A 27,383-nucleotide genomic window follows, 5' to 3' on the forward strand; every position below is an offset into this window, starting at 1 on the left:
ACAGCCTGCCAACACGAGAATGACCCATTTATTCCTACTCTCTGCTTTCTGCCTGTTAACCAATCCTTAATCCATGCCAGTATATTAACTCTTATCCAATGTGCTTTAATTTTGCTAACGAACCTCCTGGGGGGGTCTTTATGAAAAACCTTCTGAAAATCCAACTATATCACGTCCACCAACTCCCCTTTATCAATTTTGTTAGTAACATCTTCAAAAAACTCCAACAGGTTCGTCAACATGATTTCCCATTCATAAATCCATGTTGACTATGCCCAATCAGATCATTATTATCCAAGTGTCCATTTATCACATCCTTTAGAATAGATTCTAGCATTTTCCCAATGACCGACGCAAGGCTAACAGGTCTGTAATTCCTCGTTTTCTCTCTCCCTCCCTTCTTAAATAGTGGGGTGACATTTGCGACCTTCCAATCTGCAGGAACTGTTCCAGAATCTATAGAATTTTGGAAGATGATCACCAGTGCATCCACGATCTCTATAGCTACCTCCTTCAACACCGTTGGAGGTAGAATATCAGATCCTGGGGACTTATCAACCTTCAGCCCCATTAATTTCTCCAATACAACCTTCTCACTAATACTAATTTCCTTCAATCCTCATTCCCCCTAATCCCTTGGATCTCTAATTCTGGGAGATTTCTTGCATCTTCCTCAGTGAAGACAGACACAAAGTAATCATTTAGCTTCTCTGCCATTTTTCTATTCCCCATTATAAATTCTCCTGATTCTGCCTGCAATGGACCCACATTTGTCTTAGCCAGACCTTTCCTTTTTATGTACCTGTAGAAGCTTTTACAGTCGTTTTTATATTCTTTGCTAGTTTACATTCATATTCTATTCTCCCTTTTTATCAGTTTCTTTGTCCTCCTTTACTGTATTCTAAAATCCTCCCAATCCTCAAGTTTACTACTATTCCTGGCAACTTTATGGTCCTGTACTTTTAATCTTATACAATCCTTAACTTCCTTAGTTAGCCACGGTTGACTGCCTGTACTCGAGGTTGTTGTATAGTTGCTGTAAACTATGTAATATTTCTTTAAAGACTATCCATTGCCTATGTACTGTCATACCTTTTAATGTATTTTCCCAATCCCCCTCAGCCAATATGCCCCTCATATCTTCATAATTTCCTTTGTTCAAACTTAACATTCTGGCTTCAGATTGAACTACCTCACTTTTAAACAGAATGTAAAATTCTATCATATTATGGTCACTCATCTCTCAAAGTTCTTTCACAACAAGATTATTAATTAGCCCTGTTTCAATACATAAAACTAGATCTAAAATAGCCTGTTTTCTAGTCGGTTCCTCAACATACTGCTCTAGAAAACCATCCCCAACACACTCCAGAAACTTGCCTTCCACAGCATTAGCGCTTATTAGGTTTATCCAGTCTATATACAGATTGAAGTCACCCATGATTACTGTATTACCCATGCCACATGCTTCTCTAATTTCCTGATTAATACCATGCCCCACACTACCACTACTGTTGGGTGGCATATAAACAACAACTACCAATGTTTGCCGCCCCTTGCTGTTTCTTAGCTCCGCCCAAACAGAGTCCATATTTTGTTCTTCCGATCTGAGATCCTCCCTTACTAATGTACTGATCCCACCCCTTATTATCAGCGCAACGCCACTTCCTTTTCCTTTTTGCTGTCCTTCCTAAACATTGAATATGCTTGCATATTCAGTTGCCAGTCTTGGTCACCCTGTAGCCATGTTTCCGTTACGGCAATTAGATCATACCCATTTACCTCTATTTGGTCCTTTAAACTGTCTACCTTGTTGCGTGCATTCAGGTAGAGTGCCCTTAACCTTGTCTTCTTGACATCATTCTGCATTCTAAGCCTAGCTTGCCTTTGTTTCACCTGCCTTCTAATGTCACCTACTACTTTTCAACCTCATGTTACCAGCTTTACTTCCTTCCAATTCGAGCTACCCCTCAGGTTCCCATCTCCTGACAAGCTAGTTTAAAGCTGCCCCAACAGCACTAGAAAATCTCCCAGCGAGGATATTAGTTCTGGTCCTGTTAAGGTGTGGCACGTCCATCTTGTACAGGTCCCACTGTCCCAGAACCAGTCCCAATGCCTCAGAAATCTGATGCCCTCCTTCCTACACCAATTTTCCAGCCACGTGTTCAATCGATCAATCCTCCTATTCCTATGCTCACTAGCACACGGCACTGGGAGTAATCCTGAGATTACTGCTTTGGAGATCCTGCTTTTTCCTTCCTAACTCTCTCAAATCTGCTTTCAGGACCTCATCCCTCTTCCTACCTTTATCATCGGTACCAATGTGGACCACGATATCTGGCTCTTTACCCTCCCCCTGCCGCTCCGTGACATCCTTGGCCCTAGCACCAGGGAGGCAACACACCATCCTGGAGTCACGTTCACTGCCACAGAAACATCTATCTGATCCCCTGACTATGAAATCCCCTATCACTATTGCTCTTCTACTCTTCTTCCTCCCTTCCTGTGCAGCTGAGCCACCCGTGGTGCCACAGACTTTGCTGTGGCTGCACTCCCCCGACGAACCATCGCTATCACTAGTATCCAAAATGGAAAACAAATTAGCAAGCAAGATAGACTCAGGGGACTCCTGCACTGCCTGCCCGGTTCTCTTAGACTGCCTGGCGGTCACCAATTCCTTCTCTGCCTGCATGCTCCTAACCTGCGGTGTGACCACCACCCCTAAACGTGCTATCCATGTATTGCTCTGCCTTGCGGATGCACAATAGTGACTCCAGCCGCAGCTCGAGTTCTGAAACCTGGAGCTCAAGCTTCTGTAGCCGGTGACACTTCCTGCAAATGTGTTCATCTAGGACATGTGGTGCGTCCATGATTTCCCACATACCGCAGGACGTACATTCCACTTGGCCAAGCTGACCTGCTATAACGTAACTTTAAAAGTTTTTTATTACAATGAGAAGTAAAACAACTTACCAGTTACTCACCAATCAACTTCTTCCCCTGCACCGAAGACTGAGGCAGCCACTGGAGGCTGAAAAAACATAGAAAAAAGGAGCCCTTCCCAAGCACCAAACTCCCACTTTACACTCTGTGCACTCAATTTTATTTTCTTCTTAATTTATAGTGCCCCTCCTTACCAAACTCCCTTCTTACCACTCTGTACCCTCCAGCAGCATTCAGTGCAGAGGTCATAAGAAATCAGCATCCTTAATTCCGATTACTTTATAATCCAGAAGATGAGGTCAAATCCACTATAAGCTTTAGAAAGCTCCACAATTTAATCAAGGAGGAAAAAAAATTAAACGTGGAAGCCCTGCCATTAATTACCTTTGACCCCAATTACCCAACATAGGGTAGTTTCCACATTGGGTGCAATCGGTGATACGAGCACAAACTGCACTAGTTCTGGAAAGTGTTTTTTCACTCAAATTTCTGGCCAAACTCTTTTATAAAAAGTAAAATCTGCCAAGAACCAGCACTATGGAGTATCATTTTAAAATGTAATTATTTTCTGAAAAACCTTTTGCTTCAAACAATATTCCGATATATTTAAGAGCAGTAACTTGATGCAGTTTTACTCATAGAGCCTAAAATAGGTTTATCACAAAAAATAACCATTTTAAATCAGTGTCAATCTATCACCGATGAGTAACCCGATCTTAAATGACTGAAAATGACTTAAAAAGATTATATAGCACAATTTAGCGATATTGATCTAGTCAGTTCCTCAGTAAATTTGAAGAAAAATTACAATCAAGGGCTTTTAAAACCTACCTATAAGTGTCCTTACACCTAAAAAAAACCAGCTTAACTTCAAGAGCCTCCTCAAAGGCCTGCAAATGGGCATCGTTAGTAGAGACTCACCATGGCGAGTAACTCGATCTGGGGGGCATGTCTGTTTTGTGGGCAGGGCTGGCTTCTAACTCGTGCTTTTTAGATTAGCTCAAAGGCATGCAGAAACTCCATTAGTGCTGGATGTAATTTGCACTGGTTTGGCTGATTTCAGGCAAATTGTGCTGGAGAAAAAAGTGGAAATTCCAGGCCAATATGTCTTGGGGGTTGGCTTATAAACAGTAACCTCAAGGTTATATACTTCCACATAATCAAAGCTCTGCATTCTGACCATTATATGTGGAGTGTGAGTGCATTAGTCATATCGGAAGACCGAGAGAAGCAGTGCTCAAAGGCAACTGATGACAAGGTTTACTCACAACTTATCAGGATGACGAAAAGCAAACAGCAGTCATATTTTGGATATTAATGAGGACCTGCAACATTTATGCTCTCCTTTAGAGATCTTTGACACTGTGTCATTTGCATCAAAAGGTATAATTTGCAGCCCTCGTAACGAGTCTTTCAACTGCCAGAGCATAAGAAATGTTACACAGCAATAACCTATTTGAGGTGACATAATTAAAGTACATAGAATAGATTCACCTTGACTTTTTCCTGCATGTGACTATATTTTAACTTTTTTTAAATGACTAACAGACAAGCATTATCCATGATTTTTCACTTGCTGGTAAAGATTGTGTGAAGCCATATGCTGAATGAAAATAATTCCAAATAACTCATCACTCAAAGGCATGGGATTGGCGTCCATATTTGCAGTGACAACACCCAGCTCTACCTTTCCACCACCTCTCTCAACCCCTCCACTGCCTGTGTTGTCAGACAGTTTGTCCAACATTCAGTCTCGGATGAGCTGCAATTTCCTCCAGTTAAACATCGGGAAGACAGAAGCCACTATCTTCAGCTCCTGCAACAAACTCTATCTTTGCCACCTTGCTGGCCTTAGCCTCAGGTTGATCCAAATAGTTCACAATATTGGCAGCTTATTCAACTTCAACGTAAGCAACCCATGTCATATCCTCACAAAGACTGCGCACATCCACCTTTGACCAGTTTCAGCCCATCCACTGCTAAAACAATCATCTCTGCTTTAGTCGCCTCCAGACTGGACTATCCCAATACTCTCCTGGCCACCCTATCGACCGTCACCCTCCAGAAACTTCAGGTCACCTAAAACTATATCCATATCCTGTCATGGACTAAGTCCCATTCACCCCGACCTTGCTGACCTAGACTGACTCTCGGACCCCAAATGTAAAATTTTCATCCTTGTACAAATCTTTTCGCTCCCCATCTCTGTAACCTTGTGCAGCCTACAAACCCCTGAGAAATTGGCAACCCTCCAATTCTGGCATCTTGTGCATCCCTGACCTCCCTAGCCCCCAGGCTAGAATGCCATCTCCAAGCTCCTGTGCTTTTCCACCTTTCCCTCTTGCTTTAAGACCCAACTTCTTGATCAAGCTTTGGTCAGCACCCTCATTCTTTGGCTCAGCACCCAATTTTGGTTAACTATGCCTGTCTGAAACGCTTTGGGATGTTTTTCTGCATTAATGGCTCTTATATACATGCAAATTTTGTTGCTTACCTTTGAGTTTTGACATAGTCTTCCTTCAATGGGAATAACTTTTCGTCAACTTTTTCCCAACGTTCTAGAGAGCTCCATAACCAGTCTGGATTTACCACATGAAGATGTTTACATGCTTGTGCTTGCCGAACCTTTTCCGTTCCTGTAATGATAAGAAAGACTTTCTATTACCAAAATGTGCTCAAATACAGATAGTGCCAATACAGATAGTGCATGCAGGCCAATCACCATACATCCCTTCATATCGCTGTCCATAGCTCGCCACAGCTGCAAAACGCGATTCCCTTGTAACTTCATCAAATTGACAAACCTGCCAAAAGAAATGTCCGGCCTACAATACATCAATCAGTCTAGAGCTGCACTTAATCAATCATCTTAATGATATGCAAATCGCAGTGACAATTTTCTTTTCTTTTTCGTGTTCTTTTCAGCCTTTTGTATTTTATATGTTCCTTCTTCTACCTTCAATATTCTTCAGCTTTTTATTAAATAAACTTTTTTTGCCCTTTTGTAGCATTTCTTTCAATATTTTGATTTGTTTCTTAACAACACTTCGCCCCACGAAACGTGCCCATCTACCCTTGAAGGTCCAAGAATTCAAATGCCAATGAAAATAAAATGAAGCAGGAGAATCCTCACAACAGCCCCTTCAGTGGCAGTCAGGACAATGAAGGCCACACACATCTCCATGGTAATGTAGTGGCGACCAATAGGTCGGCTTACGAGACTGGACTAATCCAGTCAGTAAACTATTCTGTAATTTTGAAGAATCAAGATTCTTTAATGTAACCAGAGTTAGTTAAAAGGGGGAAAAAAAAAATTTGAACATTCACAAATTAATCATCCAAGAAAAAGTGTGCAATAACTCCACTAATTTATCATTGAAAGCATATGAACATCCCTGGGGCCTGAATTCAAAGCCATCCTAGAATAAGAGCTTCCTCAGTCTGCTCACTTTAGGGGTCAAGTAAATGTGAGGAGTTCAGTTGAGTTCCTCGTGGGCTTGTGCCTACAGCAAACGACTGTGGCTAATGTGGCACTAACTGTCCATCTTACTCAGCAAAGTGGCAGGACAGCTGGAGTGAAGAATGGAAAAGGTGTCACATTGAGATTGGGGCTGAGGCACATTGTAAATGGAGCGCAACTCTGCCCAGCAATTGTCTCAGGTTGAACCAGACTGTTCGCAAACCTGATGGCCTATTTGACCCCGAGATGAGCTTCTGACCGCATATCCATTCCATTGCCAAGACCACCTAATTCCATCTCGATAACATCGCAGACTCCGACCCTGCCTCAGTTCATCTGCTGCTACTGAATGCCTCACCCGTGATGGCGTTATCTATAGACTTGATTATTCCAATGCCCTCTTGGCTGGCCTCCCATCTTCCACCCGACAAACTTGAGCTCATCCAAAACTCTGCTGCCCATACCCTAAGTTGCACCAAGTCCCTTTCATCCATTAACTGTGTTCGCTGATCTGCATTGGCTCCAGGTTAAACAATGCTTCAAATTTTAAAATTCTCATCCCTGTTTTCAAATCCGTCCATGGCCTCATTCCTACCCGCCCTTCTCCTAACTCTGTAATCTCTTCCAGCCCTACAACCATCCAAGATATCTACACTCCTGGCCTCGAGCATCTCCCATTTTAATTGCTCCAACCTTCAGCTGCCAAGGCCCTAGTTCTGGAATTCTCTCCCTAAATCTTTGCATTTCTCTACCTCCTTTAAGACTCTCCTTAAAAGGCCCATCTCTTTGACCAAGCTGTCCCAATATCTCATGTGGCTCAGTGTCAAATTTTGTTTGATAACACCCCTGTGAAGCGCCTTGGGATGTTTTACTACATGAAAAGCGCTATATAAATACAACTTGCTATTTTTGCATGGTGAAATGGGAAGAGTTCCAATTCACCCAAATAAGCACAAGATTTAGTGCATCAAATGTTACAGCAACACAACATAGCACGGAGTTAAAATAAAAATGAAAAATGCACGACATGCACATCAGGTTAATGATTAGCTGAGAGAGAGAGAGATGGGTAAATGTTTTAGTTCAAAAGCTGAAAATCAGTCAGTCAATTCTGACAAAGGGTTTTGTCAAAGACATTAACCAATCTGTCATCTTTCCGACTTTGATTCGCCTGTTGTGTATTTCCAACATTTCGTTTCACATTTCAGCATTTGCCATTTTTTATTCAAACCATTTAATTTAGTCAGATTTCAAAAAATTATGTTAATGTACTATATAGTAGACATCGTACAACGTTACGGAAAAGGCGGTAATTCCATTTCTTAAAATTAATTGTCGGTATTTTTAATGCTTTGCTATTGCAGGAATCAGAGGAGGCCATTTAGCTCCTCGAGTCTGTTACACCATTCAATGAAATCATGGATGATCTGTGATCTAACCCCATATCCTTTAATAGCTTTGGTTAATAGAAATCTATCAATGTTAGATATAAAATTAACAACTGACCAGTATCAACTGCTATTTGTGGAAGAGAGTTCCAAACATCCAACACCCTTTGCATACAGAAGTGTTTCCTAACTTCACTCCCAAAAGATATGGCTCTAACTTTTAGGCTATGCCCCCTAATTCATAATGCTTTTCTTATCTGCAATAAAACCCTTAAGTGGTCAATTCATTAGATCGCCAATGAACGGTCATCGACCTGAAACATCAATGGTTTCTCTAGCCACAGACGCTGCCTGACCTGCTGAGTATTTTCACCATTTTCTGATTTTATTTTTCATTTATTTCCAGCAGCTGCAGTGTTTTGTTTTTGTCATTAGGTTTCTCCTTTTCCAAGATGGTCAGTGCTGTAGTGAGGGCCCTTTTTCAACTTCTCCAATAAGTGTTTTCCCACAAACACAGGCAGATTACTTCCAATATTCTCCTCTGTCTTACATACAATGCGAGTTTACATTAAATCTAAACTTTAATGTCACCAACTATTCTGCATCTCCCCATCCCCAGCCCATGGCCACGAGACATGTGATGGGAAGAGGTCTCAATACTGGGCAATTCAGAATGTTATGTGAGGCTGTAGTGCGAGCCATATCTTGTGTTAATAGACAGACTTGTCCTGAAGCATGTTTACTTGTCTGGTGCACATGTAGAACAATTCTGTCTACATTATACGTGGCAAAAAAAAGCTTGCTGCCCTCATAAGCAAGAGAACTTCTCTCATGCACCCATTGAAAATGTAACTGCAAGCAACATGAACCAAGAGGATTAGTCCTTCCACTAAATCTGGGGAGTAACTGAAAAGATAATTGGATTCGGGGCTGAAGGGCAACAGCTTCCTTAATTTAGGAGTCCTCTTCTATAAAGGAATCTCTGCAGGAGAATTAACACCGTTCTTTTTTCCTCACAGAACAGGATGAGGGTAAATCTCAGAATTCTGTTACTGCACATTCCAACACGACTGCAGTTCCTTTAAACTAGAAATCATTATGCACACAAGGAATATTTTCTGCAATTCAAAAGTTGCCAGCATTTTTGCATCTAATTACTTTTGTCAAGACACTTTAATGTGGAAAATCAACTTAAATTGAAATTTATGCAAATTTCAATGCACAAATATTTTTAAAAAGCACGCATGTTCTAATTTACAGCATAGAAATCTGTGATGCTCGAACTGATGTAAATGAGTGTATGCGTGGTGGGAGGGAGAGCGGTTTCGGTGTTGAATATAAAAGACTGTTTCCATTGCCTCTTGCTACACAGCTAGAACTAATACGATATACAGCACAGAAACAGGCCATTCGACCCAACTAGTCTGTGCTGTTGTTTAAACCCCACACGAGTCTCCTCCCATTCCGTCGCCCTCATCTCAGCCTTTCAGCATATCTTCCTATTCCCTTTTCCCTATGGTACTCATCTAGTTTCCTTTTGAAAACATCCAAGCTATTAGCCTTAACCACTTCCTGAGGTAGCGAGTCCCACATTCTAACCACTCCCTGAGTACAGAAATTTCTCCCAATTTCCCTACTGGATTTATTCGAAATGATCTGGCACTCATAGCCCCTAGTTGCTGCATGCAATCTCCATCTTGAAATAAATGTAAATGTTTTCATCAAGGTTGAGTTCAAGATTCAATATACAAAAATTGTACTGCAAAGATTCAAAATGGCAATCATCGGAGACCCTGAAAAACCTAATACAGACTAAAGTGTAGGTACTTATTCAAAGTTGAATACAGCAGTGTATTGGTTTCATCCCAATTTTACCCAATTTGTGTCAATCATGGGCAGAAATCTAGTTGAAGAACAAAGTTTTGCAGTATGAAAGTTCTGAGTAATCTTTACATTTTGCCTCCAGATCTCAACGCTGCCAATTCTTGAAAGACAAACACACAATGTCCTACAGTCTCCCACAGTGAGGAGCCATTAACAGTAACAAGCTCAAGGAACAGCACCTCATGCTTTGATTAGGCACTTTACAGCATTCCAGGCACAATTTCAGATTTTTTAGGACAGCTGGTAATGGTTCTGCTATAACCATTTACACCTCCACTTTTGTCTCTTTACAACAACAACTTATATTCCCATAGCACCTTTAACGCAATGAAACGTCCCTAGGCACTTTACAGGAGCATTATAAAACAAAGAATGACACCAAGCCACATAAGGAGATATTAGGCCAGATGACCAAAAGCTTGGTCAAAGAGGTAGGTTTTAAGGAATGTCTGAAAGGAGGAAAGTGAGGCGGAGAGGCAGAGAGGTGTAGGGAGAGTATTCCAGAGCTTGGGGCCGAGGCCACTGAAGGAACGGCCACCAAAGGTGGAGTAATTAAAATCAAGGATGCACAAGAGGTCAGAATTAGAGGAGTGCAGATATCTTGGAGGATTGTGCGGCTGGAGGAGATTACAGAGATAGGAAGGGCGAGGCCATGGCGGGATTAAAAACAAAGATGAGAATTTCAAAATCAAGAAATCAAGGAGCCAAATATAGGTCAGCGAGCACAGGGGTGATAGGTGCAAGTTAATATATGGGCAGCAGAGTTTAGATGACGTCAAGCTTAGAAAGAGTAGTATGTGGGAGACCAGCCAGGAGTGTGCTGGAATAGTCCCATTACCGTCATCTTTTGCCTTGCACCCTTCTCCTCGGGAAAAAACCCCAGATTCCACCATCCTTACAAACTACTATCCCACTTCCAAACTCCCCTTCCTCTCCAAGATCATTGAACATGTTGTCGTCTCCCAAATCTGTGCCCGTCTTTCCCAGAACCCCATGTTTGAAACCCTCCAATCAGGTGTCCGCCCGCCACTGTACGAAACAGGTCTGATCCAAATCACAAATGATATCCCTTGTGACTGTGACAAAGATAACCAATCCCTCCTCGTCCTTCTCAACATATCTGCAGCTTTTTTACGTGATTGACAACATCATCCTCCTCCAATTCCACTCCACTGTCATCCAGCTGGGCGGGACTGCTCTCACCTGGTTCCATTCTTATCTATCTAATCGCAGCCAGAAAATTACCTGCAATGACTTCTCTTCCTGCTCCCGCAGTTACCTCTGGTCTTCCCCCCCCCCCCACCCCACCAAGGATCGATCTTTGTCCCTCTCATTTTTCACATCTACACGCTGTCCCTTGGCAACATCATCCAAAAACACAGCATGGTTTCCACATGTACGCTGACGACACTCAGCTCTACCTCCCCACCATCTCTCTCGACTCCTTCACTGTTGCTAAATTATCCTAAATTAGGGGAGGCGGTGGCGTAGTGGTAACGTCATTGGACTAGTAATCCAGAGCCCAGGCTAATGCTCTGGGGACATGGGTTCGAATCCCACCAAGGCAGGTGGTGAAATTTGAATTTAATGAATACATCTGGAATTAAAAGCTAGTCTAATGGTGACCATTGTCGATTGCTGTAAAAACCCATCTGGTTCACTAAAGCTTTTTAAGGAAGGAAATCTGCGGCACCTTACCTGGTCTGGCCTACATGTGACTCCAGCCCCACAGCAATGTGGTTGAGTCTTAAATGATTGGGCAAGCTACTCACTTGTATCTAACAGTTAGCACTGTTGGTGTAACCTACAACTGATGGACTGCAGCAGTTCATGAAGGCAGCTCACCACCACCTTCTCAAGGGCTATTAGGGATGGGCAATAAGTGCTGACCTAGCCAGCGACGTCCATATCCCATAAACAAATATTTTTTAAAAATCAGTCTGCTTATCCAGTTAAATTTGGGGAGACCTTTCGGTCCCTACTTCAAACTCCGTTCCCTAGCTGCTGACTCCATCCCTCTCCCTTGCAACAGTCTATTTGCAACTTTTGGGTCATATTTGACCCTCAGATGAGCTTCTGACCTCATACTCAAGTCAACACTAAGACCACCTATTTCCACCTCCGTGACATCACCCCACTCCACTCCTGTTCCATCTGCTGCTGAAACCTTCATTTACGCTTTCATCACCTCTAGACTTGACTGTTCCAACACATTCCTGGCTGGTCTCCCACATTCTACCCTCCATAAACTTGAGGCCATCCAACACTCTGCTGCCCTGGTCTTAACTCGTAGCAAGTCCCATTCCCCTATCATCCCTGTGCTCGCTGACCTACACTGGCTCCCGGTCTAACAACACCTTGATTTTAAAATTCTCATCCTTGTTTTCAAATCCCTCCATCGCCTCACCCCTCCCTCTCTTCGGAATCCCCTCCAGCCCGACAACCCTCAGAGATATCTGCGCTCCTCTAATTCTGGCCTCTTGTGCATTCCTGATATTAATCGCTCCCATTGGCGGCCGTGCCTTCAGGTGCCTGGGGCCCAAGCTCTGGAAAACCCTCTCTAAACCTCTCTGCCTCATTTTCCTTCTCTAAGACACTCCTTAAAACCTACCTCTTTGACCAAGCTTTTGGTCATCTGACTTAATATCTCATGTGGCTTGGTGTCATATTTTGTTTTATATTGCTCGTGAAATTCTTGGGATGTTTTATTATATTAAATACACTATATAAATCTAAATTGTTGTTGCACTACCAATCCATTTGTTATTTAATCACTCCTGCCTTCCACTTGAATACTGACCTTCCCATTTATTCTGCCACCCACACCCTTGCCCATCCTCTCTTTGCCTGGCTCTAATCTTGTTTATAAACTGTTAAATCTCTGGCCTCTTCCAGTTCTGATGAAAGGTAACTGGCCTGAAACATTAACTCTGTTGCCCTCTCTGCAGATGCTGCCTGACCTGCTGAATGCTTTCCTGCATTTTCTGTTTTTATGCCAGGTACTAATCTGATTCAAGGCTTTGGAGGGCAAAATAAAATACACAATCTTTAAATGTAAACTACGAGAGTGAATCTTGAGCACCACATAATCATTATCCTAATCACCAGATGAGATGATTCCTTTGAAATCATCTCCTGAATATCTCCTCATGTGTTACAAAAGAGAAGGAACTTCAGTCAGTTTTTATGCCAACAATTGGCAGTCAGTATTAATGATGTATGATTTTTCACAGGGAAGAACAAATAACATTAGAGGTTAACTAACAACAATTTGGCTGGTATGCCATATGCTATTTTTGATCCAAGATTCATACATCTGGGTGGTTTTGATGGAAAACAATAGAGTGAATGGCAGGGCCCTGGGGAGTGTTGTTGTGCAGAGACCCCTTGGGGTGCAAATACATAGTTCCCTGAAAGTGGCAACACAGGTAGACAGGGTGGCGAAGTAGGGGTAACTAAAACTAGAGGGCATAAGGTGAGATGGAGGAGGTTTAAAGGGGATCAAAGGGGTAAACTTTTCACACAAAGAATAGTGGGTATCTGGAATGAGCTGCCTGAGGTGGTGGTGGAGGCAGGAACAGTAGCAACATTTAAGAGGCATCTGGACAGGTACTTGAATGAACAAGGCATCGAGGGATATGGGATTAATGCAGGCAGGTGGGATTAGGATAGATAGGCATTATGGTCAGCATGGACGCGGTGGGCCGAAGGGCCTGTCTCTATGCTGTACGACTCTATGACTCTAAGATTTTATGACCGACAACAATCTCGGGGGACTAACAACCATCCATGAATAGAAATGGATTTTTTGAAGTCTCCGGTACAACTTCTGCTAGGAAATCCTATAGGAATAAATTGATAGCACCAGCTCACCACCAAGTTACTCATGCATTACTTTCAGATTATTCAGCAAATACTGAACACACAATCAATATTCACCCAACAAACTGCACAACCTCTTTTACAAAGCAATCAATGAACATCGACATCAACCATGATGGGTAAATTACACCTCTGTACCAATAGTCACAAATATGTCACATGTCAAGGTTTCTCCTGCAACCTTTCTTCGATGAATCACAGAATTGTTACAGTGCAGAAAGAGGCCATTCGGCCCATCGTGTCTGCAGCAGCTGTCCAGATAAGCAATCACGTAGTGCCGTTCCCCCGCCTTCTCCCTGTAACCCTGCACATTCTTCCTTTTCATGTAACAGTCTAATTCCCTTTTGAATGCTTCAATTGAACCTGCCTCCACCACACATTCAAGCAGTGGATTCCAGACCTTAACCAGTCACCGCGTGAAAATGTTTTTCCCCATGTCGCCATTGCTTCTTTTAACAAATACTTTAAATCTGTGCCCTCTGATTCTCCATCCTTTCACAAGTGGGATCAGTTTCTCTCTACCTACTCTGTCCAGATCCCTCATGATTTTGAATACCTCTATCAAATCTCGTCTCTTCTCCAAGGAAAACAGTCCTAAATTCTCCAATCTATCTTCACAACTGAAGTTCCTCATCCCTGGAATCATTCTCGCAAATCTTTCCAGCACCCTCTCTAACGCCTTCACATCCTTCCTAAAGTGCAACAGCTAGAACTGGATGCAATACTCCTGCTGAGGTTGAACTAGTGTCTTATACATGTTCAACAGAACTTCCTTGATCTTGTACTCTATGCCCCTATTAATAAAGCCAAGGATACTGTATGCATTATTAACTGCTCTCTGAACCTATCCTGCCACCTTCAATGACCTATGCACAAATACACCCTGGTCCCTCTGCTCCTGCACCCCCTTTAGAATTGTATCCTTTGTTTTATATGGTCTCCCCATGTTCTTCCTACTAAAATGTTCCACTTCACATTTCTCCACATTGAACTTCACCTGTCTGTCCATTCTACCAACTTGTCTATGCCCTTTTGCAGTTCTACACTATCTTCCTCACAGTTCACAATGCTTCCAAGTTTCGTATCATCCGCAAACTTTGAAATTGTGCCCTGTACACCAAGGTCTCCGTCATTAATATATATCAGGAAAAGCAAGGGTCCCAACACTGATCCCTGGGGAACTCCACTACAAACCTTCGTCCAGCCCAAAAAACATCCATGAACCACTACTCTTTGTTTCGTGTCACTCAGCCAATTCCATATTCATGTCGCTACTGTCCCGTTTATTCCATGAGCTATAACTTTGCTCACCAGCTTTTTTTTAAATGAACTCACATTTGCTCATATGACAATTAATTTTGTCCTGAACTAATAGTTCTATAAGTTTCCCACCACTGAAGTTAAACTGACTGGCCTGTAGTTGCTGGGCTTATCTTTACACCCTTTTTTGAACAAGGGTGCAACCTTAGCAATTCTCCAGTCCTCTGAGACCACCCCCAAGACTAAGGAAGACTGAACAATCATGGCCAGTACCTCCGCGATTTCCACTCTCACTTCCCGCAGTATCTTTGGATGCATCTCATCGGTCCCGGTGCCTCAACCACTTTAAGTACAGACAGCCTATCCAACAACACCTCCTTATCAATTTTAAACCCTTCTAGTGTCTGAATCACCTCTTCTTTCATCATTGCCTGGGTTGCAGAATCTTCCCTGGTAAAGACTGATGCAAAGCATTCATTTAATACCTCAGCTATGCCCTCTGCCTCCATGTGCAAATCCCCTTGTTGGTCCCTAATCAGCCCCACTCCTCTTTTCACCACCCTTTTACTATTTACCTGTCTATAGAAGACTTTGGGATTCCCTTTTATGTTAGCTGCCAGTCTCTGTTCATACACTCTCTGCTTTTATTTCCTTTTTCACTTCCCCTCTGAACCTTCTATATTCAACCTGGTTCTCAATAGTATTCTCTACATGGCATCTGTCATAAGCGCACATTTTCTTCTTTATCTTAATTTCTATCTCTTTGGTCATCCAGGGAGCTCTGTGCACTAGAATACAATTTTTGATTCCAAAGATACATTTATTGAGTTCCGAGCTTATCTCTCTCACATAACACAGTCACCATCACAAAAGAGACTGATGGCTACAATCAAATTGATAACTACGGTACTTACAAAGACATGGTGTTTGCTACTACTGATCCATTCTATGCTGCTCAGACTTTTATAGTTTATTATACTTTTTTATCATACGACATTTCAAATGATTTTCTGTTACACTGACAGATCAAAATACAGAGATGCAAGATAGCTGTTCACAATGGCCATAAAAAAAGACTTGCATTCATATGGCACTTTTTACGACTATTTGACATCTCAAAGCACTTTACAGCCAATGAAGTACTTTTGAATTGTACTGTTGAAATGCAGGAAATGTAGTAGCCAATTTGCACAGAGCAAGCTCCCTAAAACAGCAATGTGATAATGACCAGATAATCTGTTTTTGTGAAGTTGATTGAGGGATAAATATTGGCCAGAACCCTGGGGATAATTCCCCTGCTCTTCTTCAAAATAGTACCATGGGATCTTTCACGTCCACCTGAGAGGGCAGACGAGGCCTCGGTTTAACGTCTCACCTGAAAGACAGCACCTCTAACTGTGCAGCACTCCCTCAGCACTGCACTGGATTGCCACCCTTGATTTTTGTGCTCAAGTTTGCTTAAAAAAAAAAGCCTATAAACTAGACTAAAGCGGCTCCACCATCACAACGGTAGCAGAAGCAATGTTTGAGCTAGGACGAGAGTTCCGATTCCAGTTAAACCCACAATCGATGCCAGCAAAGATACAATAACTCATTTGAAATCTAAACCCCTTTGCAAAACTCAATGTTACAGACACGGGATTAGCAAACATCTTTTTGATTGCTCGATTTTTCTTCTTTTATTTTGCCTCCACCGGGGCAGCTGACTGAGGAAATATTTCTGAGCCACACAGTGTAACAGGGGCAAATTATCACAGTGTTCGCCACAACCACAAAGACACTAAGTCCACAATGGTTTGGTGATATATTGAATCCGCATCCCTTCCGCACCACTCTAAGCTACTTGCTTCTGTTACATAGCCCAGACTGAACACCATGACAAACGGTAAACAATGAAACAACAACTTGCATTTATGCAAAATTGCAGAGTCTGGTTGAGCCCAAGACAAGTGTGCAGGGAGGGGATTAAGTCAGTGGTGAGGATACAGGTCTCAAGGATGTCAAGAGTCTAATTCTGAGGCGGTATTTTTGCTTTAAAAGTGGTAATGGTGGTGAGATTCCACCTAAAAGTTATATTCTTCAAAGACATCCTCATGATATTTATCCACCCTCTGTATCTAAGAACAAAGAACAAAGAAAATTACAGCACAGGAACAGGCCCTTCGGCCCTCCAAGCCTACGCCGATCCAAATCCTCTATCTAAACCTGTCGCCTATTTTCTAAGGGTCTGTATCTCTTTACTTCCTGCCCATTCATGTATCTGTCTAGATACATCTTAAAAGACGCTATCGTGCCCGCGTCTACCACCTCCGCTGGCAACGCGTTCCAGGCACCCACCACCCTCTGCGTAAAGAACTTTCCACGCATATCCCCCCTAAACTTTTCCCCTTTCACTTTGAACTCGTGACCCCTAGTAATTGAATCCCCCACTCTGGGAAAAAGCTTCTTGCTATCCAACCTGTCTATACCTCTCATGATTTTGTACACCTCAATCAGGTCCCCCCTCAACCTCCGTCTTTCTAATGAAAATAATCCTAATCTACTCAACCTCTCTTCATAGCAAGCGCCCTCCATACCAGGCAACATCCTGGTGAACCTCCTCTGCACCCTCTCCAAAGCATCCACATCCTTTTGGTAATGTGGCGACCAGAACTGCATGCAGTATTCCAAATGTGGCCGAACCAAAGTCCTATACAACTGTAACATGACCTGCCAGCTCTTGTACTCAATACCCCGTCCGATGAAGGAAAGCATGCTGTGTGCCTTCTTGACCACTCTATTTACCTGCGTTGCCACCTTCAGGGAATAATGGACCTGAACACCCGAATCTCTCTGAACATCAATTTTCCCCAGGACTTTTCCACTTATTGTATAGTTCACTCTTGAATTGGATCTTCCAAAATGCATCACCTCGCATTTGCCCTGATTGAACTCCATCTGCCATTTCTCTGCCCAACTCTCCAGTCTATCTATATTCTGCTGTATTCTCCGACAGTCCCCTTCACTATCTGCTACTCCACCAATCTTAGTGGCGTCTGCAAACTTGCTAATCAGACCACCAATACTTTCCTCCAAATCATTTATGTATGTCACAAACAACAGTGGTCCCAGCACGGATTCCTGTGGAACACCACTGGTCACACGTCTCCATTTTGAGAAACTCCCTTCCACTGCTACTCTCTGTCTCCTGTTGCCCAGCCAGTTCTTTATCCATCTAGCTAGTACACCTTGGACCCCATGCGCCTTCACTTTCTCCATCAGCCTACCATGGGGAACCTTATCAAACGCCTTACTGAAGTCCATGTATACGACATCTACAGCCCTTCCCTCATCAATCAACTATGTCACTTCCTCAAAGAATTCTATTAAGTTGGTAAGACATGACCTTCCCTGCACAAAACCATGTTGCCTATCACTGATAAGCCCATTTTCTTCCAAATGGGAATAGATCCTATCCCTCAGTATCTTCTCCAGCAGCTTCCCTACCACTGACGTCAGGCTATAATTACCTGGATTTTCCCTGCTACCCTTCTTAAACAAGGGGACAACATTAGCAATTCTCCAGTCCTCCGGGACCTCACCCGTCTTTAAGGATGTTGCAAAGATATCTGTTAAGGCCCCAACTATTTCCTCTCTCGCTTCCCACAGTAACCTGGGATAGATCCCATCCGGACCTGGGGACTTGTCCACCTTAATGCCTTTTAGAATATCCAACACTTCCTCCCTCCTTATGCCGACTTGACCCAGAGTAATCAAACATCTGTCCCTAACCTCAACATCCGTCATGTCCCTCTCCTCGGTGAATACTGATGCAAAGTACTCATTTAGAATCTCACCCATTTTCTCTGACTCCACGCATAACTTTCCTCCTTTGTCCTTGAGTGGGCCAATCCTTTCTCTAGTTACCCTCTTGCTCCTCATATATGAATAAAAGGCTTTGGGATTTTCCTTAACCCTGTTTGCCAAAGATATTTCATGACCCCTTTTAGCCCTCTTAATTCCTCGTTTCAGATTGCGCCTACAATCCCGATATTCTTTCAAAGCTTCGTCTTTCTTCAGCCGCCTAGACCTTATGTATGCTTCCTTTTTCCTCTTAGCTAGTCTCACAATTTCACCTGTCATCCATGGTTCCCTAAGCTTGCCATTTCTACCCCTCATTTTCACAGGAACATGTCTCTCCTGCACGCTAATCAACCTCTCTTTAAAAGCCTCCCACATATCAAATGTGGATTTACCTTCAAACAGCTGCTCCCAATCTACATTCCCCCGCTCCTGCCGAATTTTGGTATAGTTGGCCTTCCCCCAATTTAGCACTCTTCCTTTAGGACCACTCTCATCTTTGTCCATGAGTATTCTAAAACTTACGGAATTGTGATCACTATTCCCAAAGTAATCACCTACTGAAACGTCAACCACCTGGCCCGGCTCATTCCCCAACACCAGGTCCAGTATGGCCCCTTCCCGAGTTGGACTATTTACATACTGCTCTAGAAAACCCTCCTGGATGCTCCTTACAAATTCTGCTCCATCTAGACCTCTAACACTAAGGGAAACCCAGTCAATGTTGGGAAAATTAAAATCTCCTATCACCACCGCCCTGTTGCTCCTACAGCTTTCCATAATCTGTTTACATATTTGTACCTCTATCTCACGCTCGCTGTTGGGAGGCCTGTAGTACAGCCCCAGCATTGTTACCGCACCCTTCCCATTTCTGAGTTCTGCCCATATTGCCTCACAGCTCGAGTCCTCCATAGTGCCTTCCTTCAGCACAGCTGTGATATCCTCTTTGACCAGTAATGCAACTCCTCCACCCCTTTTACCTCCCTCTCTATCCCGCCTGAAGCATCGGTATCCTGGGATATTTAGTTGCCAATCATGCCCTTCCCTTAACCAAGTCTCAGTAATCGCAATAACATCACACTCCCAGGTACTAATCCAAGCCCTAAGTTCATCTGCCTTACCTATTACACTTCTTGCATTAAAACAAATACACCTCAGACCACCAGTCCCTTTGCTTTCATCATCTGCTCCCTGCCTACTCTTTCCCTTAGTCACGCTGACTTCATTATCTAGTTCCTTGCAGGCTTTAGTTACTACATTCTTACTCTCCACTGACCTCCTTTGGTTCCCATCCCCCTGCCACATTAGTTTAAACCCTCCCCAACAGCGTTAGCAAAAGCACCCCCAAGGACATTGGTTCCAGTCCGGCCCAAGTGTAGACCGTCCAATTTGTAATAGTCCCACCTCCCCCAGAACCGGTCCCAATGTCCCAAAAATCTGAACCCCTCCCTCCTGCACCATCTCTCAAGCCACGCATTCATCCTGACTATTCTTTCATTTCTACTCTGACTGTCACGTGGCACTGGTAGCAATCCTGAGATTACTACCTCTGAGGTCCTACTTTTTAACTTGGCTCCTAACTCCCTAAATTCTGCTTGTAGGACCTCATCCCTTTTTTTAACCTATATCATTGGTGCCTATGTGCACAACGACAACTGGCTGTTCACCCTCCCCCTTCAGAATGTTCTGCAGCCGATCTGAGACATCCCTGACCCGTGCACCTGGGAGGCAACATACCATTCGGGAGTCTCGTTTTCGACCACAGAACCGCCTATCTAATCCCCTTACAATCGAATCCCCTATGACTATAGCCCTTCCACTCTTTTTCCCGCCCTTCTGAACAGCAGAGCCAGCCACGGTGCCATGAACCTGGCTACTGCTGCCTTCCCCTGGTGAGCCATCTCCCTCAACAGTATCCAAAACGGTATACCTGTTGTGGAGGGAGATGACCGCAGGGGACACCTGCGCTGCCTTCCTGCTCTTTCTCTGCCTTTTGGTCACCCATTCCCTTTCTCCCTCAGCAATCCTAATCTGCGGTGTGACCAATTCACTAAACGTGCTATCCACGACCTCCTCAGCATCGCGCATGCTCCAAAGTGAGTCCATCCGCAGCTCCAGAGCCGTCATGCGGTCTAACAAGAGCTGCAGCTGGACACACTTACTGCACGTGAAGGAGTCAGGGACATCAGCCACGTCCCTGAGCTCCCACATTGAGCAAGAGGAGCATGTCACGGGTCTGAGATCTCCTGCCATTTTTAATCTTAAGCTTAAACTTAGTTAAATGAAAAAGGACCGAAAATTTTTTACCAATCACACGATAAAACAAAAAAGAGAAATAGAAAAAGCCTTACCTTTATCTACACACCACCGAGTCCTTTTTTTTGGTTAGAGGAGGAGGGCGGGTGGGAGACACAACAGGTGTAGTGTCTCGGGTTCAGAAACGGCCCAAATATATAGGGTTTTACTTACCCAGCAGCCCCCTGGTCTCCGCCGAAAACAAAAGGAAATTAAGTTTACTTTAAACTGACCTTCCCAGCTGCTCACTCGCTCGCACTCTCTGCTCCTGAAAAAGCTTCCCAGCTGCTCACTCGCTCGCACTCTTTGCTCCCGAAAAAGCTGCTGCAATGAAATCTACCTTTCCTCATCTTGTTGAGCTCTTATAGGCATCACTTCAAAATACAAACATAGGCACCACTTAACAAGGACCAAAAGGCCATGAAACACTGGTAGAATTATGTCCAAAATTCCCCAGCCAATAAGTTACTAATCTCAACTCTACTACTGAAAGGAGAATGACATGGACCCTGTGCAGGGAACAAAACAGAGTAATTCAAAAGGAAAGTAACCTTGGGTGACTTGACCATACCTCTCATCATCAGTTATACAGTAACACAAGCACAGAACGGTGAACCAACCTGGACTCAATTAGACTTAAGATCTTGAATTTGGTATGCGACACCTCCCTATTTGCTTCAGGAAATATTTATATTCATCAACTATCTCTAAGGAGCTTCAATGCAAAGGGTAACTGAGGCGAACTGGTTTCGTAAGTGCACCCAATTTGTAATTTCTCCAGAACCCATCAAGCCATGCTATGCCCCGACACTGCTTGAAGAATGACCAAGAATCCAAGTACGCCAGTCAAATTGCTTTCACCGCTGATCCCAGAGAAGGTTAAGGGGAGATTTAATAGAGTTGTTCAAAATTATGAGGGGTTTTGATCAGAGTAAAAAAGGATAGACAGCTTCCACTGGCAGAAGGTTATAACCAGAGGATACAGCTTTAAGCTAATTGGCAAAAAGAGTGATCGAGGTGATATGAGGAGAAATTTTTTTGTGTAGTGAGCTGTTATGATCTGGAATGTACTGTCTGAAAGGGCGGTGGAAGCAGATTCAATAGTAATTTTCAAAAAGGAACTGGATACACATTTGAAGTGGAAACATTTGCAGGGCTATGGGAAAATAGCAGGGGAGTGGGACTAATTGGACAGCTCTTGCAATGGCCTCTGTCTATGTCAGTGGTTCTCAAAACCTTTCATCCATGGATCATTTAGGCAGGGCGAAAGAACCCGTTGACCACCTACTGGCCCTACCCCACCCACCTTCGCTTGCCACCTCATCAAAATGAATTGGAAGAATGACCCTGCTTTTGATGAGCAACTAATGGGGTGAAATGTGGTTCCAAGCTGGAGAGCTTCAGTCTCAAGTCGGGCTCCACATTCAGCCAGTTCCTTCCTCTTTGTTTTCAGCCTGACAAGCGTTGAAAATCCGATCTCGCAATCGAATGTTGTAACAGTAACATAAATCTTACTTATAAAACTACACTGTTGTCGCTCACGCTTTATGACGACTTGTGCCGCGCACACTGAAACCGCTCTGGTAGTGTGACATCACACGAGTGGTGGGATGAGGGTTCAGTCCTGTCCTCTGGTATGGCCTCAGCCGTGGCATTGCATGTCAGTGACTTGCATTTTGGATCAGCCTGCTGAGCACCTGGAGGGTCCACCGGACCACTGAGAACCACTAGTCTGCACTGTATGATGTAGTCTATGATGTAGTTTAATGTTTCTGATGCCTTACCTCCAATCTCAGGAAGGCTTTTACTTGTGTGAATCTTTACATTCTCAGACATATTTCACATATGATCCTTTGTGCCATACTTTCACATTTCATTCCTTTAATCGCAGAAGTGAAAAACTGTCAACACTACATCTCCCACACCTCTGCCACATGACTGATTTCAAATTCAATTTAGTGCACACAGACTTAAGTTTAAATAATAAATTCAAATAAGGGCTAAACAAATGAACCCGGTCTCTAGCCTGAAAGCCAATAAGAAAAACATGATACAAGGTTCTTCCTAATAGGTAGTTATTACAACCATCAATTTGATTCTAAAACTGGTGTCATTTTCTCTCCCTGTAAAGCACAGAATTGTTTATTGTGCCTTTTAAAGTAGAACAGCAACATAAAACATAGAAATAACTGCGGGCAAATTGAACAAAACTAAGATGCGTTTTCTAATGTAACACGATTCGAGACCTCTGACGATATTGCAACACAATCCACATTTCTTCCTTCAACTTTAATTAGAAATCGTCATTAATTAATGAAATAGGCACAAGGGCTTTAAATCGAATAACAGATTTAATATAAGTGTGCTGGGGAATCTCAACAAATTAATTGCTGAACAATTACTTAATCTGGAGAGGAAGGTGTGATTTGAGGTTTCTTTTTCATACTTGAAAAGACAGCAAATTTTCTTCAAAAGGAATAGTTAATCGCTCAGTTTGAAAAATAGAACATAGACAAAAATGATTTCTGTCAAACAGTATTCGAATTTCAATAGAGAAAGCAGGAGAAACTTTTTTTTTTACAGCACAGAAACAGGCCATTCGGTCCAACCAGTCTATGCTGGCATTTATGCTCCACTGGAGCCTCCTCCCCATCTTTCCTCACCTCACTTTATCAGCCTAACCCTCTATTCCCTTCTCCCTCATGTGCTTATTTAGCCTCCCCTTAAATGCATCTGTAGTATTCGCTTCAACCACTCCCTAGTTCCACATTCTCACCACTCTCAAAAGAAGTTTCTGTTGAATTTTCCCTCTTTGATTTCTTGCTGGCTATCTTCTTTTGATGGCCTCTAGTTTTGCTTTTCCTTACCAGTGGAAATACTCCCTCTCTGTCCACTCTATAAAAACCTTTCATCATTTTAAATACCTCGATTAGGTCACACCTCAGCCTTCTTTTTTCACGAGAAAAGGCACCCAGCCTGTTCATCCTTTCCTAAGGGGTATAATTTTTCGGTTCTGCTATCATCCTCGTAAATCATTTTTGCACCCTCTCTAGTGCCCCTATATCCTCCTTATATGGTGACCAGAACTGCACACAGTATTTAACACCAAGTCAAGTAAAGAGATATTAGGATAGTTGACAAAGAGGAAGGTTTTTAACTGTTTCTCAAAGGAGTAAGAGGGGTTTAAGGAGCGAATTCCACAACTTTGAACCTAAAGCTGAAGGAACAGCCACCAGCAGAGGAGTGATGAAAATCCGGGGTGCTCAAGAGGCCAGAATTGGAGATGCGCAGAGACCTCACAGGGTAGTAGAGCTGGAGGAGGTCACAAAAGGTAGGATGGAGCGAGGCCATGGAGGGATTTGAAAACAAGGATGAGAATCTTAAAATTGAGGCTTTGCTGAACCTGGAACCAATTAAAGCCATCACCCATCGGGTGATAGGTTAAAAGGACTCTGTGTGAGTTGGGCCATGAGCAGCAGAGTTTTACAGACATACTGGCTGTTTGAAAAGTTGTCACACCTGCTATATTGGCAGAAGCAGGAATGAGCAGTGCACTTTGACGTTCCTGGCAGTCAACACTGGGGTACAGTGCAGTTCATTAAGCTTGGTAAAAATCACCAGCTTTACAACTAAATTTGCACTTAAATGCCTGAATTGTAATTGTATCTCAAACATAATTACACACTGGTAATCTGTTGGCCACTGGTTCTAAAAGTGTGCAAAGGCATTAGAATTCTCTGATCCAAAAATGCAGGAGTATTTTGTATTACCAAGTACATGTAAAGTGAAGCCCCTGTACTTAGCTGATATTAATTACAATAACTTATTAATTCCCAATAAATACTCATTCATTCCCATCAAATCTTGCAAAGTGTAGCTGAGAAAGTGTGTGTTAAGATACAAGGCTGAAAGCTATGGATGGAGTTTAGCAGCTAGGGAAGTCTTTAATGTAGTTCCCACAGTTTTAATATCAAGTGCTACACAATTTTGATGTTTATAAGTCATAACACATGTAGTAACACTGTGCTCTCTTGATCACAACAAGTGCTGCTTCTTTATATAATAGCTAAAAAAAAAAACTTACATTTATATAACGCCTTTCACAGCCACTGGACATCCCAAAGCGCTTTACAGCCAATGAAGTACTTCCAAAGTGTAGTCACGGTTATGTAGGAAACCCAGCAGCCAATCTGTGCACAGCAAGTTCCCACAAACAGCAATGTGATAATGACCAGATAATTTGTTTCTGCAATGTTATTGGATGGATAAATATTGACCAGGAGACCTGGGATAACTCTGCTCTTCTTCAAAATAGGGATCTTTTCCATCTACCTGAGAGAGAAGATGGGGCCTCAGTTTAACACCTTATCCGAAAATCAGCACCTCCAACAGTGCAGCACTCCCACAGTACTGCACTGCAGCATCAGCTTTGTCTTTTGTGCTCAAGTCCTGGGCTATTTACTTTTCCATCCAGAAAACCAACTGCAGCAAAAGCAACAAATCTGTACAGGCGAAGGGAGGAGGTAATTGAAAAAGCTGTATGCATTTAAAAATATTTTTATAAAACTGCGAAGGCTTTTCCCTGTCATTATCAAATGTATTGTTTTTGACCAGTGGCTAACTGCATGAGCTTTGCTGATTTCAGTCATTTTCCACACTGCCTCAGCTGCTAGCCAAATACACTGAATTACACTGACATTCTCCCAGGCGGTTCCCATTCCCAGAAAACTGAAGCAATTTTTACCCAACAAGTTCCAAAAATCAATTGGTAAAATTTCCATTTTGCTGCAAACTCACAGGTTGATACACACAAAGGAAAAATTAACTTTGGTCACCAATGCCAAAGTAGATTAGGTGAGGGGGGGCTACCAGTGTGTCTGCATGTGCATGTGTGTCTCGCTTCATGCCCATCGACATGTGTGTGTACAAGTGTGCAGCTGTCTGCATGCACGAGTCTGTGTGTACACATGACAACTCAGGATTGTTGATTCAAGGTTCAATGCCACAACATTGTCCAGAATTCAGATTAAGTGGCTTTTGTTTTATAGATACAGATATTCCTTAGACAAGATACCTAATATTTTTCTTTTTATTCCTGGTCACTCGAAGCCGAGAATACACAGCAACATTGTCTGCACTGTGTAACTGAGAGGAACACTGAAAGGTCATCAACCTGAAAAGTTAATTCATATTTCTCGCTCCACAGATGCTTCCTGACCTACTGGGTACTTGCAGCATTTTCAGTTTACATTTCAGATTTCCAGCAGCTTTAGTGTACCAAATGGAGATAGAGATCTGGATGAGAGCCAGGTCTTGGACTTTGATTCTGCTCCAATGAAATACTGGAAGGTTGGCAGCTTGGAGCCCTTTGCTCCAGTGTCACTGCAGATGGGGAATCTAGAATTTGGCACAACTAAAGTTACAGTGTGAGGCTGGAGTTACTGGTAGTTTTCTAGTGTCAGTTCCCAAGGAAGCAATGCAAGGAAGGCCCTGACTGCATCTGTAGAATTGCTCATGTCTCACAGTATTTCTTATGTTACAGCACTGACTAACTTCAAAAGTACTTCATTAGCTGTAAAGCGCTTAGAGGCGTCCTGAAGGGCACTAAATAAACGCAACTCCTTCCTAAAGCGTGGCTACCCAACCCGAACCCGACCAGACCCGCGACAAGTGTCGGGTTCGGGTCGGGTGGGGTCTCTCTTCCAGGTCCAGCGCTCGGGTCGGGTCGGGCTGGACACGGACAGTGCTGCCTTGCTCCGGGAAGTAATCTTCGAACGAACATTCAGGACGTCAAGGCGGGAAACGAGCAGATGGATGTGTAGAGGCAGTGCTTTTGCTTAGTTAGAGTAAAGGGAATGCACAGAGTGGGATGCTGAGTCATCAGACGATGAGGCCTACTGTTCAGGCTTCTGCTACACATGGTTCATAAGAACTTAAGAAATAGGAGCTGGAGTAGGCCATTTTGGCCCTTTAAGCCTGCTCTGCCATTCAACAATTTTCATTTATTCCCTTAATAGCCAAATGTCGACTGATCTCTGTCTTGAATATACTCAATGACTGAGCATCCACAGCTCTCCGGGATAGAGAATTCCAAAGATTCACAACTGAATGAAGAAATTTCTCCTCATCTCAGTCCTCTATGGCCGACCCCTTATTCTGAGACTGTGATCCCGTGTTCTAGCTTCCCCTGCCAGGGGAAACATTTTCTCAACATCTGACCTGTCAAACCCCTTAAGAATTTTATATGTTACAATTACATTGCCTCTCATTTTTCTAAACTCCAAGGAACATAGACCTGGTCTACTCAATCTCTCCTAATAGGACAATCCCCTCATTCCTAGAACCAATCCAGTCAACCTTTCTTGTGCTCCCTGCAGATTATAAACATAATTTCCAGTTAAAACTTATTTTGTCAGCTTTCTTAATGGCTT

The 27,383-nt window shown here is 43.0% G+C and overlaps 1 protein-coding gene across 2 annotated transcripts in view; it reads right to left on the reverse strand.

Annotated features, from left to right (window-relative positions):
- ctdp1 (CTD (carboxy-terminal domain, RNA polymerase II, polypeptide A) phosphatase, subunit 1) overlaps positions 1–27,383 on the reverse strand; it is a 331,549-nt gene that overhangs the window by 195,601 nt on the left and 108,565 nt on the right. For both annotated transcript variants that reach the window (XM_068032467.1, XM_068032465.1), the window contains exon 9: positions 5,438–5,579. In XM_068032467.1, coding sequence (XP_067888568.1) covers positions 5,438–5,579 — 142 coding nt within the window. The remainder of the gene's footprint in view (positions 1–5,437; positions 5,580–27,383) is intronic.

This window comes from Heterodontus francisci, chromosome 5, assembly GCF_036365525.1.
Source record: "Heterodontus francisci isolate sHetFra1 chromosome 5, sHetFra1.hap1, whole genome shotgun sequence".
NCBI lineage: Eukaryota > Metazoa > Chordata > Chondrichthyes > Heterodontiformes > Heterodontidae > Heterodontus > Heterodontus francisci.